At 38.5% G+C, this 14,663-nt stretch overlaps 1 protein-coding gene across 3 annotated transcripts in view; it reads left to right on the top strand.

The window, feature by feature from the left end:
- The window catches only part of LIFR (LIF receptor subunit alpha), a 624,070-nt gene that overhangs the window by 576,350 nt on the left and 33,057 nt on the right, over window positions 1-14,663 (top strand). For all 3 annotated transcript variants that reach the window (XM_069627155.1, XM_069627156.1, XM_069627157.1), the window contains exon 20: window positions 10,069-10,147. In XM_069627155.1, coding sequence (XP_069483256.1) covers window positions 10,069-10,147 — 79 coding nt within the window. The remainder of the gene's footprint in view (window positions 1-10,068; window positions 10,148-14,663) is intronic.

The raw sequence follows: 14,663 nt of genomic DNA, 5'->3' as shown, positions 1-14,663 counted from the left end.
CGTCAGTTTTCAATGCTACAGTTATGGAAATAGAGACTTTTGTAACACACATTTCACTCTAGGTATCTGTGCATTTAATTCACCCAGAGCGTGCGTGCACCATGGAAAGAATGTATGATAATTCAAGACGAATCTTTCATCTGTTAAAATGCACATTAACTTAAAGAATCCTTGCGTATCCAATTATCGTGTAAAAGTGTACATTTCTCACTTTTAACAACAAGAAAATGAGTAGGGAATTATCACTCTCTCCTTTTGGTCTGGAACAACTTCTTTTCTAGCTAGACACACAGTGAGAACTCCCCGATAATTATTCTGCGCTAGACATCTTCGCACAGAGAAATAGTGAGGGGATCTCACTGTAGACACACCATGGACCTAGTCTATCAATTATATGTTTTTCCAGAAGCACATACACTTCTGGAATATTCCCTAACTTTTCGGGATGCACAATACATTTTATTTATTTATTTGTTTATTTATTTATTTATTTATTTTATTCGAAATTGGTTTAGTTGAAATTATTCAACTTTTTCAATCTTTCACATCAAGGTTACATTTTTTTTTACATAATCAAGTGCATTAAAACATACATTTTCATTATAATACAGTTTCAGAAATCCAACACATTTGTTTAAAACCACATAGATCATCATAAAACCCTAATTTGATACAAAAGAATTAAAAGTTCTTTAAAATATTCATTTCAGTTTAAGTATAATAGTATTGATTTTCCGATAGATTCAATTCATTAAAATAGTGTACAGTTGCTATAATTAGTGAGACTTTTGATGTGTTGAATATCTCATACCATAATTGTTCTCTGGTAAGTAATACTCTATATTTAAAAAACTTAAGAAAATGTTTTATCCTTAATTCAAGCAGAGGAGGACATTCCGAGATTAGGTGAAAGATAGATTCTTCCGTCACAGAGATTTTACAAAATCTACAGGAAGTACTTAACATTGGGTCTTTAACATATCGTGCAAGTTTGATCTTGGTTGACAATAGATTTAGTATAAATCGTAAAAAAAAATGTCCGCATACGATCTGTCTGGGAATGCAGAGATATATTTCGGAATGTCATTCAATGCTTTCACAATAAAAGGGCCCACTTTAAAGGCTGAATATTGGGGACATTTTTCCCTTGTAACAATCCAATCATATCTAAGTAGCTTGAGTTTAGCTTTGTCTGGAAATTGAGCGAGATCATTGAAGGAAATATCAGCTCTCAAGAGAGCCTTTTTACACTCTTTGACCCAAGAGGAAGTTGGATTATTACTTATGGATTGCATCATGTCTCTTACAGCCGGAAATACATTTTTAGCATTATCTGCAGTAAGAAGGGTTTTCCGATATAACGCTAACATTGCCCAAGTAACCACCACGGATAAGGAAGACAACCCGAGTTCATATCAAATTATGGCTATTGGGTAACTTAGAGGGACTGGCAGTATGGCTTTCCAATATAAGCCTTCAATGTAATCCCAGTTTACTTGTTTGTTCATAATTTTGTTTTGACTTTCATATGTTATTATGGGGACTGCTTTCTGTAAACAAAACATGCGAGCAGGTATTAAAGAAAACCGACCATACTTCCTTTGTAGAGCTTTAGCTTGAATTGATAGAAGTTTTATTCTATTAGTGATTTCGTCTTTGTAGGGGATGTCTGCTATATTTGAATTGATGTTGAATCCTAGATATTTGTACTGATGTATTATATCAAGTGGGTAATTTGTAATAAACCACTTAAATTTGATTTTGTATTTTTTTGGAGAGGGTTGAACAATTAAGATTTTCATTTTTTTTATGTTAATTTCAAGTTTTAGTTCTGCGTATTGCGATAACGCACCCAATTTCCTTTGAAGACCTATAGGAGTTTTGTCAAAAAGAACCATGTCATCTGCGTATAGTAGATAAGGTATGGTTAAGGATCCTAGGCGTGGGGAGAATGACTGCACAACCATCAATTCTTTAAAAAAGAATATTCTTTAAAAAAGATATAAAAATTAAAACGAATTGAAGCAAACGGACACCCCTGTTTTAGCCCTGTATTTGTTCTTATTGTGTTCGACAAGAGACCGTCGGCTGGACGTTTAACTCTTATACTCGTGCTTGAATAAAACAATAAAATCAGGTTAAAATATGAGCAGGGCAATTAGCATTTAAAAGTTTTTCCCATAGCAAGGAGCGAGAGATAGAGTCAAACACTTGTTTAAAATCGACTAGGGCAAGATAGATAGGTTGTTTCGTTCGAATGGCTTGGGCTTTAAGTATGGCAATAATGATTAGATTTAATGATGTACCTATACCTGGGACAAAACCGGATTGATAGGGATCCATTAAATCCTGCTCATGGAGCCATTTTGTGGAGTCTTGAACCACAAGTCTTGCTAAGATTTTTCCTGGCACGTCTAAAAGTGCTATAGGACGGTAGTTAGATGGGGAAGATCTGTCCCCGGATTTAAAAATCGGGATTATAATTGCCTTCTGCCATGATGGAGGAAATTTATTTTGGTTTATGACATTTTTAAAAATCAAATATAAAACATCAGCCCAAGCTTCTGGGTTTTCCTTTAAGATAGCATTTGTTATCATGTCAGGACCAGGCGCACATGAATTATTTAGTTTCTTGATTATGATGATTATATCCAGGTGGTCAAACTCTAACAATTTGGTATCAAGACCACTTTGATTTTTAGCAACAAAATCTTCTTGAGGTTTAAGTAAAAGATTCTTGTAGTGTTTTGCCCATGTCATTTGGTCAGTACAATTTAATAAAATAGATTTTTCAGCTGTTGTTTCTGATCTATTTATTATTTTCCATATTTCACTCGCTTTTTTGGAAAGAAGGGCTTTTAGCATTGATTCAGCATTGTTTTGTTGTCACTATTATTTGCTTAATTTGGTTTCTATATTTATTTTTTTATTTTTTGTTTAATGTTTTATTATCGTGTGAAGGTAGTAGTCTTAAATCACGCCTTAGTTTTGCTCTAAGAGTAGTTATATCACTGTTCCATCTATGTTTATGAGCAAAACTCGGTTTGGCATATTGAGTACTTGATTCGAGAATGATCTGAATTAGGTCTTTATAATGTATATGGTCCACCTCCTCTTGTTTTTGATGCAAGAGTTGTCGTAAGTAGTTTATATCAGAGGGGGTCCACCAAATTCTTGTTCTTGCATTGTTAATTTCAATTGGGACTCTATAGTATTCGGAATTTAGTTTAGAGTGTGGTCTCCAGGAAGTTACCACCAAATTGTGCTCACTCGATGTGGTTTGAATAATTTGGAAGTTCATTATTGTTTTAGTTGAGTTATTAGAGATAAAAACATAGTCTAGAATAGACTGAAGGTTGCCTCTTGACCAGGTTGGTCTTGGGGGTACATCATTAGGGAATGTACCATTTAATAATGTAAAAATTCTGGTTTTCATGAGGGATAACCATTTGCCTGGTCTTGAGTTACTTGATTTTTCAAAAGACTGTACCAGATTCATGTTAAAATCGCCGGAAATTATTGTGTTGGTTATATCGGGTTCAAGAAGAATTTGATCAAGAATTGACTCAATGTTATCAGCAAATTTGGGAGAAGTCACAGATGCTGGGTTCCAATATATATTTATGATTGCAGTCTTGAGGAAAAAAAGGATGATCTTAGTTGTCAGTCGTAATTAAGACTGGTTGGATACCAGAATCCAGGCTTTGCCATACGGTAATAGATAGCTGAGAGTCAGTTCTTACTGCTATAAGGAGGCGAGCTGCTGGTCTTCCCTTTGCTGGTTTAGAAGCATTAATTGCTACAATGTTAATGATCCGGCCAAAGAGGGGTGCTGGACATCCATGTTTCTTGTAACAAAATGACATCATAATTATTAAGTAAAAGTGATTTAGAATTCAGTAGGTGGGAGAACCCACGAGTATTCCAAGAAATAAGGGTGCATTGGTGTTGAGGTACCTTAATTTGCTAGCAATTCTCATTTTCAAGGGATCTAGCAGTGAAAACCCATGCCCATTTAGATTGTTGCGGAGGCGGTTGTATTTTGGTGCCTGGATTACAATTGGTACACAAGGTTCCGGAAAAGACTGAGAGGGAAATTGGTTTTTTGATCCTGGGAATTGATGATGGTCAGGATTGGGAATCGGTGAAGATATAGGTTCAAGTAAAAGACCTTTTTCAAATAATAGCTGCCGTTGATCCCAGACGTAATTGTTTACGATTAGAGATGGTATTTTAATGTCAAAAATATCTTGATGAGCTGGGATAGGACAGGAAACACCATCAATATCCTCTGAGTTAATATGTTTTAACTGTGGTATGGAATGAAATATTGTTACAATAGTAGTCCTATTTGGGAAGGGATCAGAAAAGATTCTATCAATTATAGTGAGCCTCAATGTTTCATTTGATAGAGCTTTAGGAAGCCATTCTTCCTCATGTAAGACGTCTTCATCTGGGGAAGTGGAATCAGACGGGTCACCAGGTGGTGCTAGGTTGGGGCAATCTTCCACGTTTACAGTTTCTGAGGAGGGCAAAGGGAGGGGTTCATTAGGAGCTGTACGGTCTTGGGCTCTCATAGGAGAGTCTTTAGGGAAAGGAGCTCTCTTCACCAGTTTTTTTCTTTTTTTTCAAGGGTCGTGAATGGATTTGAGTCATGATCCAATACAATGCAGAACGTTGGATTTCGGGATGTTGCTCTTGCTCGATCTTGGTGAAGACTTTGGTGAACCGTTTCCAAGACAGATATGTTGTTATTTGAATAAACTGATAAATTCATAAGATCATCACTTGTTATATATAATTTTTTGTAGGTTCTACAACACTTGAGGGTAATACAGGCTCAATACAAGGTGATATTGAAACAAGCTTCTTACCTTTGAGAGACATCACACCTGCCGATGGCAACTCAGGGCCCAGAGTGAGATCTTTCGAAGAGAGAGCAGGGATCTCTTGAACTGGAGGCACAATAGGCAGTGAATTTTGTTGGGGTGGTAAGGAAATATTATCTACAAACTTTTTAACTTTAGAAGCAGCTAGTTTGTTTTTTCTAGTCAAAGTTTGATTCTTTGTTTTTTTTTTTTGTTGTTGCAGATTTTCCGATGATGGATCTGGAATAGTATTCAAACTTTGTGATCATTTTGACTTGTTATGTTTTTTGCGTTTTCGTCTCTTGACGGGACGATTGAAAATCTCATACACTGGGCTTTTTTCTGGCGGAGGTGTGGGCGTTGATTCAGGCTCAGAACATATTTCCACCTCCGGGGCAGGGAATATCTCAGGGGAACCTGGAATCAAAGGGATTGGGATTTGGGTCACATTTACAGGTGCCTCCTCATCAGGCGTGATGTCTAAATTTTATTTATATATTCCCATGCCTCAGCACTAACAAATAACAAGGCCAAGATACAACCTAATTTTCCTTTGAGTATCACTCCCCTCAGAATTATTTCCCCTTTAAATCCGACTCACATATGTATTTCTTTTGCCTTTTTCACAGACAGGTGGGCACCTTCTTAAGGACTGATTACATGATCATCCTCTAGGAACAGGTGTGCATCGGTCAGCAACTTGGGATCTGCTATTCTCAGCAGCCTGTCTGTCCTCTCTTCCACTGAAGAAGGGCTGGGGCTTTAACTCCTGCTAGGTAGGCCTCACTTTCAGGGCACTGGTAATTATCCAAAATGGGTCCAAAAGGAGAGCAAGCTATTCCTTCTCCTTCCTGTTATCAATTCTTCTTTCTCTCCCTCAGTCAGTGAGTGAGCAAATCTGTACATGTCTGTCCATCAGTGAGTGTATGTTGAATCTTCTGTAGAACAGTAACTCAACATTTTTAAGGTGTCCATACTTTCCCCAATGTAATTAGCCAATGTATGTGATTAGAGACTGTTCCAAAAGTGCCATCCGAGAAGACATAACCCTCTGCAGTCATTGGGCATATTAATTAAAAGGGCTGTCTGATGGAAGTAACTTCTAAACCCAGTTTCCCTCATATTTAATGTGGTGTCACCTCAGGGATTTCTTTCATTAAATATTGCCACATTCTCATATAATGAATTCCACACATATTACCACTTTACTAATTTTCTCACCAGAATCCTCTCTCTGGCACAAATCAATTGATGCATTTGTCATCAAAATAGCATGAATAATTACTAAGTTACAGATTGTTCCATTTACCTCAATAATTTATTTATATTCAAATTATTTTCCCATCTCAAAGTGACAGGCTCGGTCACTCTGATATACCATACATTAGCGTGCGCCATTTCTTTGCGAGAAAATGCAAATTCCCCCAATTTGCATACTGAAAATGACCTTGCACAAGTTTCGTTTTTCTACCACCTAATAGAACATTCCTAGCAGAACATTTCAAAAGAAGAATTTACTTTCTATGAGTTTCTGTTAAAGCATTATGAGTGAAATAGTGAATCATACTGCAAATACAATGCATTTTTCCAACACCAAATATTAAATCACATCTGCAGTTGGGTCTGTCACCCACAGAGCATCTGGAGTCTTCAGTTCTTTAGCTGCTAGTTCAGGGCTAATGCTTACGACCCAGGGGCCTGGCGGTGATAAGGTCTTTGAGGTTTAGTTCTTCAGGGCTTTACGACTTTTGTTGCTGCCCCCTTTGGCCACTCCCTGGTCTATAGATTCTTCAGATGAACCTTTGTTTTTCCAGATAATTTCTTTTCTGAATTCATGAGGGCTGGGAAGATCAGATTAGGCAAAACAGATCAGCTGGTCACACAGAACCCCCATAAATTAATTATCTTAAACCCATCATACACAGATGCACATTATAAACGCTGACTTATGATTTGCAGTCAGATCCAGTTATCTTTATGGCCCTACACTAGTTCATCTCTGTGAGAAATCGTGGTATCTGTTTTCACATCCCATTTTGGGGGAGGTGGCATGGGCAGACTACAAATGTTGAGAGTTTAGTTCTGGCTTCCTTTAATGGTCCAATTCAGACTTTCAACTTTTAAAATGTACATTTTCCTGTTTCTCTTGATTTGACATTTGTACCAAACACACAGCAGCATAAAATGCAAATTTGTTTTTCTTTCTTGAAACTGCTGTACTCTTTCTCCTCAGGTTAAGCAGTTCCACATTTTAACAAAACTTGCAGGCAATTTTTTAGTACTTAAAATGTTAATCTCAGGCCTTGTCAGTCTTATTTGAGTGACTGCAAAACATTTCACATGTTTTTTCATGTGTGTTTCCCAAATGCTGTGTGCAGGCTGTAGCTTATTTATTTTTAAAGTGACCGCTTGCTCTGTTTCTTTTCCTATGAATTAGTCTTCTCTACAGAAAGGATCCTTAGCCCAGGCTCGATGACCAGAGGCCAGGCAAGAGGGAGTTGGGGAGAAAGGTTTTACACCAAATATTACCCTATGGAGGACGTGGAGGCTGGGCGAGAAAAGGAATATTAAGCCCCTGACTCCAAATCTTCCAAATTCCACTGCAGGTCTTCGTTATTTACTGTCCTTGGCTCAGAGGAAGTAAGAGTCTCCGGTGGCAGAGGTCAGTTTTTAGGTCAGGAACTGGTTGCATTGCTCGGCAGACTGTTACAGTCAGCTTCCAAAAGAAGACCCCACATGAAGAAAAGTTGTAGACTTCAGCAGTGCAGATGCTTCAAAACACCTCACTGGCGCGCCGAAAGATTGTTCCAGCGGAGATCATCACTGTCAGGTGGCAACAGGCGATCGTCTTGTGGTAAACACAGAAGCAGCCCCAGCACAGCTTCCCTTGTGATGAAATGGCTGAAATTGCGAGGACAGATGACTTGTGACGTAAGTTGAAGTTATGACAAGTCCCTACCAAGGCTCTGATCTAAACAACAATGGCTGCAGTGAGGTAGCCCAAAGGAGAGCTGGTCAATCCATCCGGTGATCCAGGGACACTTCCGAAGGCTTCCAAGGCACAGATCTTCGAGCCGGGGTCAAGACTGGTTATTCCCACCGGTCCAATCACTGGAGTTGATGCTTGACAGTTGCAGGGGTCGTCCTCTGATTGTCAGTGGGTTTCTCTTCTTCATAGAAGTCTTGGTTCGAACGATGATCTGTTGAAAAGCTGCTGGAGCCCTCCCTTTATCCAAGGTTCCGGCTTGGAGCCAGCCCAAGCCCACCAATGGTAAGGATCTGCAACATTCAAACAATGCAGGGTTGTCCACTACTAGACAACCACTAGTCCTCACATCCATTGAGCAACAGACGTTTGGGCGCCAGAGTATGTGCACTGGGACCAGACAGTCCCAGGACCCTCTTCTGACTCACACACACAAAACCCACTTTCCTACGAAAGCAGCAGCTTTCCATGGGAAAGGGGTTACTATATGTGGCATTTCTAGACCTAAGAAGATGTGAAGAAGGCCAAAGAACAAGCAAAAATCTTGTGGAACAGCCATTTTAGGGTGCTAGCCACCATTCGTAGTTATTTGCGATAAGTGCAAAAGAGCACCAGAAAAATATCACAGAAATAGTAAAATTCACAGAGCTGCCAGAAGCTTGTCTTAGGCCCATTGTCATAGTAACTAAAACGTCATTGTGTAAAAAGTTATAAGGGTACAAAATATCCTAACTGCACTTAACTCTACTTCACAAACTCTGAGTTGACTGACTTAGTTTTAGTCATAGTAAGATTCCCCATAAAAATGTGCTAAACACTGACTTCCAAAAGATGGAGCTGTTGTATGAATTAAAAAAAGGATCAGCCAAAGTCGAGCTGTTCATTTTTTAAATGAAAATCTGTAAATCAGATCTGTGCAGAAGGTTGAGCGTTCAAGTGACTGCACACGTTTGCAGATTGGACATGTGCATTCACACCCACCCCGTGCCCACCAGCAATACGCGCAGAATGAGCATATTCACATACACTAAATTCACAAAACTAATAAGCAAAAAAGACAGACATTACCCTCTGCCCCCAGACAAAATGCCTTGCCAACAATATGCTTCAGATTAATGTATGTACATGGAATTCACTCGAATTACTAGTATACACAGTAAGCATGGACACTACATTTAATATAGTTTCGCATACACTCACCCACATATTATGCACACAGATCCATCCACCATAGACCGTGACCACCTCCCTTACATACTCCCACAAATGGTGAGCCCTCAGACATTGCAAATACACACACACATGCACACACACACCCCCCCCATTGAATGCCCTCCAACACTATGCTTGAAATGAACGTACACACGCACAACACACTTGGAAAACAGGTAAGCACAATACGCAGAGAATGCAGTTGTGCTCACTATGCGTACAAGCTCCACACACAACCCCCCACACACACTGTACACAAATACATACTCCGCACAAACACCAAGCCTTTCACCCCCTCTTCCTCCCACATACACAACCACACATGACAATCAGTCGGCCATGCCTACTACACACGGACAATTGCAAGCAATAAGCCTGGATTCAACTTACACACAGCCCTCCTGATCATGCAAAGTACTTACTTTGATTGTTAGCTAGCATGCAGCCATGATGGATGTGTGGTGATGGAGTGTGGGGTTAAGGTTAGATGTGTAATGTGATTGACTTGTTTGCATTGGGTGAATACTTCATTAGGACTGAAGTTTCCACTTTAACGCTAACATTTCCAACCTTTATAGACTTCTTCTTTGTACAGGTCGTAACCTTAACTGGTTTTTAGACATGTTATTGCCACTATTATGTATGTACAGTATTTGTATTGCATCAGTCGCCTGTGCCAGTACACAGAACCAAGAAAAATGTGAACTAGAAGCAAAAGTCTGTTTTTCTGTTTGGCTTCTGGCTTCCATCCTCGAGTCACTTGTTCATGATGCTTTAATGTGTCTGGATATTACTTAAAACATATCAAGACGCAATTGTGAATGCCGTACAGGCACAGGGAAACTGATGTCACAGGTCTGTTTACTTGACAGTTTCTTTTTTTTCTCTGAATCTTTGTCCAGTTTTATACTAGGTTCTTTTGTACTGAACCATTTCTTTGCCCTGTTTTTGTTTTTTCAGTTGGAAAACGATTGTTGTAACAATGTTTCTTTTTTCCCAAAGGCTCAAGGAAACTTTTTACCCTGACATTCCGAATCCACAAAACAGCAAGGCGCTGCAGTTTGAAAACAGTGTCAGCGAGGTAATGATTCTCATTCTGATCGAATGTAGTAAATACTGAGACATATTGATCATGTGCTCCCTATTAGTTTGCATCAGTGCCTTAGTACACTCCTTGGTACGGTTGGAGAAGGGTGCCCGACTGGTGCCACATCACTTCACACGCCACAGATTCAGCATACGTTCACTCGCAACCATTCCCTTGGTTACGACGGTGCGCTCCATTATTGAGTTTGAAGAAAAGAAGTCCTCTCTTGAAAGCTATCATCAAGCAACAGTCTTTATCACAAATGCAAAGTGCTATTTTTATGTTTGGGCCACAAATAGAACTTAGAGGATCGCAACCACTAGCACACTTGTTTTTTTTTAAGTATTATCCCTGATATTTGGATTGTTTTTGATAAGGGTTGTAACCCATGCCTGAAGTCAAGATGGCCCTGGATTTCAGTACCTGTTTACACACCAGCAGAAAAATAATTGTTCATGCTGCTGCCACTTACTCGCATGGTGTGTGACATTAACCTCAATACGTTACACCAAGAAATATTTTGTAAATTAGACCAGTCACGTATTGCACCGAAAGCGACAGTATTTACTTGACTTTACTTTGCTCACCATGGCCAGATGTAAATCGTCGAAAGCAGGTGCCTCGAGTTTGTTGGTCGTGGCAGCTAAGCGGTGGAACTTCCTTCCACCGACCCTAAGAGCTGAACAATCGTACTGGACTTTCCATAAACTCCTGAAAACTTGTCTCTGTGAAGTGACTGTCCCTTGTTCCCCTCCCACACTGCTTCTACATTGAAGGCTCCATCTTCAATTCAATGCACACCCTGTTCTATGTTTTTCAGACCAGTGACAAACTTTTCACATCCTCCACTGAAATTTGCACACTTCGGGGCAATGCTTTGCACAACCACTACAAAACGTGAAAATAAATAAAACCCCTCATTGAGTTCCAGTAATAAGCTTTTTTTCTTTATGTTTTCGCCTTTTAATACCTTAAATTACTATTATAATTATTTTGTAATCAAATAGCATTTTTTTTTTTTTTTTTTTTTTTTTTTTATTGGTTTAGTTGATTACTCAACTTTTCAATTTGTACAAAGAATAATAAAACCAAGCAAATACTTAATTCATTGTCATCGGGTTTTCACATAGGCAATCATTCATACAATGTGCATGTGTCAAACACAAGATCATAAAATTAAACAATTTTGTAAAACTCGTACTTATACTTACTTACTTAACCAGCTTAAAACATTAAAACATAACAGCTATATGTAGATCATCACATGACATTACATCGTATGAAGTGGTAAACTTCGCGCCAGTTCACAAGTCATCATAGAAGCCTTCTTCATGTTATATTTCAGTAGGGGTAGATTCATCTTCTAGTTTTAGAGCATACAAAAAGTTGGTTGTGGCTATGTATAGACTCATATTCTCAGTTGTGAGTATGGTTAACCATCTATGTTCAGGTAATATATGAGACATGTAGAGCAAATGCTTAGCATAGTGTATCGTTCTCAACTTACATAATGCAGTACATTTCATAACAAGATGTTCGAGTGTTTCCCGAATAGAAGTGTTAGAGCAAAATCGACAGTAATTACTTTTTGAATTTAGCTGTTTTCTCTGAGCTTGAATATCTCGAGTGAGCCACAAATTCAAGCGTAGACGTAGGATCGCTGATCGTAGGTTAGGATTTGGAGCTTTAAGTAAGTAGGTCTCAGTTACTCCCATTTTTTTGTCCGGAAATGCTTGTGCATTAAAATGTTTATATAAAAGACAGTTGGTACGGGTAGTTATCCAATCTTGCCTAAAGATTTTTTTTTTGACATGATTCGGATTGTTAATTAGCATTTCAAGCGTAGTTTCCACCCTAGCCAATATTACTATTACATTCTTCGTCCAGTTTTGAGCAAAACAGTGTTTAGAATGGAACATATAATCTGAAATAGTTGCTAACAAGGTGTTATTCTTGTCATAAACTATACATTTCCTAAAGAGTGCACATAATTGCCAGTGATATCTGGCATGTAAAGAGGTGAGTCCCAGCTCATATCGCAACCAAGAACCAGGTGTACAGTTTGGGACTCTTAATAAGTATCGCCAATATTTTGCTTCGATTTTTTCGAAGAATGAATTTTCAATATATGTTCTGGTTTCTAGTCCATAGAGAAGAGTGGGCGTGATTTTTTGTCGCCAATATTCAATTGCCGGGGCTATTGAAAATTTGCCAAATTTATACAGAATTATCCTGGTTTGCGATATGGCTGGGATCACCTTATTTGCAATGATGAGTTTTTGGGTGTCGATGTTAGGGACATCATCAAAAGCCAATCCTAAGTATGTATAGTTTCTAACAATATCAAGTTGGACGTCTTTAATTTGCCAGTTCATTCTATTGTTCAAGGATCTTTTTGGGACGTATTGCACTATTTGTGATTTTTTCATGTTTATAGTGAGTTCGTTTAGGTCAAAATATTGTGATAGGGCCGTCAAAAGTTTTTGTAGGCCACTAGGTGTTTTTGATATGAGTACTAGATCGTCGGCATACCAAAGGGCTTGTATAATCACATTGTTTAGCTTAGGAGAATCTGATGCTATTTCTCTGAAAATCTTTTTTATATTTTGAATATAAAAGTTAAATAAGGCGGATGCTAGTAGACAGCCTTGTTTTAACCCTTTTGATGTTTTAATAGAAGCAGATAATAGACCCATTATTGACAGTCTGATACGTATTGATGTTTCAAAATGTAACGCATGAATGATATCAATCAAGGTAGGGGGACATTCTTCCTCAATGAGCTTGTCAATGAGTTTGCCTCTAGAGATAGAGTCAAAGGCTGCTTGTAAATCAATAAATGCAAAATATATAGGCGTCTTGGTCTCATGTGCTTGTTTTTTTAGAGCATGTAATGTAATTAAGTTAACAGCTGTTCCCATGCCTGGGACAAAGCCCGTTTGATTTGGGTCTCGATGTTGGGTTTCCAGAGTCCATTGGTTAAAATCTCGCAAAACAAATCTACAAAAAATTTTGCTCGGGGTGTCCAGAAGAGCGATGGGGCGATAGTTGGAAGGGGCTTCACGGTTTCCATTTTTGAAGATAGGGACTATTAATGACGTGCACCATGATGCAGGTATAGTTTTTGTATATAGAATCTGTTGGAATATATTGTATAAGATCCTAGCCCATGCATGTGGGTGTTCTTTCATCATTTGGTTTGTTAGGCCATCGGGTCCCGCCGCTCGAGATGAAGAGGCCTTAGTTATGAAGCTTTCGATGGTTTCTATAGAAATGTCAAGATTCCATGGTGCATTGCTTGGAGTTAGATAATGATAATGTACAAAATTTTCATCATGATATAATTTGGAAAAGTGTTTTATCCATTCTCTCTCTGTCACACCATTTAGTTGTGTATCGACTTGTTTGTGGACAGCAGTTTCATTCAAAAGGGACCATATTTGAGCTGTATTTTTGGTGCGAGCTAGGTTCATGAAATTTTCACTGTCTTTTTGAAACATGGAGGCTTTATGACCACGTATCCAGTTTTTGTATTTGCATTTTAGATTTCTTTTGATTCGTTGTTGTTGATCTGTTGGTAGGGTTCGCGTTTGTCTTAATTCTTTTCTGTAAGCGGATTTCACCTTCTGTAATTGGTGGTCATAGACATGTTTGTTTTTTTTTTTTGATGAGATAAGATGTATATGGTGTACCTCATTGAACATGTTCAGAACTGTTGGATAAGATTGAAACATAGGGGAGTTTGTTTGTACTTGAAATGCTCTTTCCATTGCTGTTAGCTTGTCTCGGGTCCATTTAAATCTTGTTTTAGCATTATTAATTTGTAGATTTGGCATCATTCGATGTTGTGGATCTGCTTGGAATTCTGTCCAAGGCCAAGTCAATAGTAGCATATTGTGATCACTTGTGGATTGTTGTATGATTTCAAATTTTTGAGCCTTCATGAATAAGTCTTCAGAAAGAAATAGATAGTCGATAGTACTTGTAGATTTGCCTCTGTGCCACGTGGGTCGAGATGGTATGTCACCTGGAAGCGAGCCATTCGCAAGAAATAAATTCCACTCAGTCATGAAGTTTTGGGCTCTAATAATATCTGGCGACGAGGTTCTTTTGAATGTGGACATATCATGTAGGTTGAAATCACCAGCAATTATAATGGTTGAGATGTTCGAAGTTTTCGAGATTATTTCTAATAAATTGGATAAATCTTTATAAAAGATCTTGTCAGGAATTGCCGCTGGGTTGCGATACAGATTAATTAATGCAATATGCACGGGACCTCTCGAGATTTCGACTAGTTGCATGAAGTTGTTCGGAGAAGCCCAGGCGTGGAGTTTAAGGCCTGATGTAATTCTGACAGCCACTAATAAGCCTGACATAGGTCGACCTTTTGAGGAAGTGATTGCTGGAATATGTACCACAGTATGTTCATCCCATAATGGGGTTTGTGTGATCCATGTTTCTTGAAGTGCTACTATCTCATAGTTGTTTATACAACTCTGTTCTTGAT

This window comes from Ambystoma mexicanum, chromosome 6p (assembly GCF_040938575.1).
Source record: "Ambystoma mexicanum isolate Mex_15411 chromosome 6p, UKY_AmexF1_1, whole genome shotgun sequence".
NCBI lineage: Eukaryota > Metazoa > Chordata > Amphibia > Caudata > Ambystomatidae > Ambystoma > Ambystoma mexicanum.
Note: the sequence above shows the minus strand (reverse complement) of the source record. Positions and strands in the feature narration are given on the sequence as shown.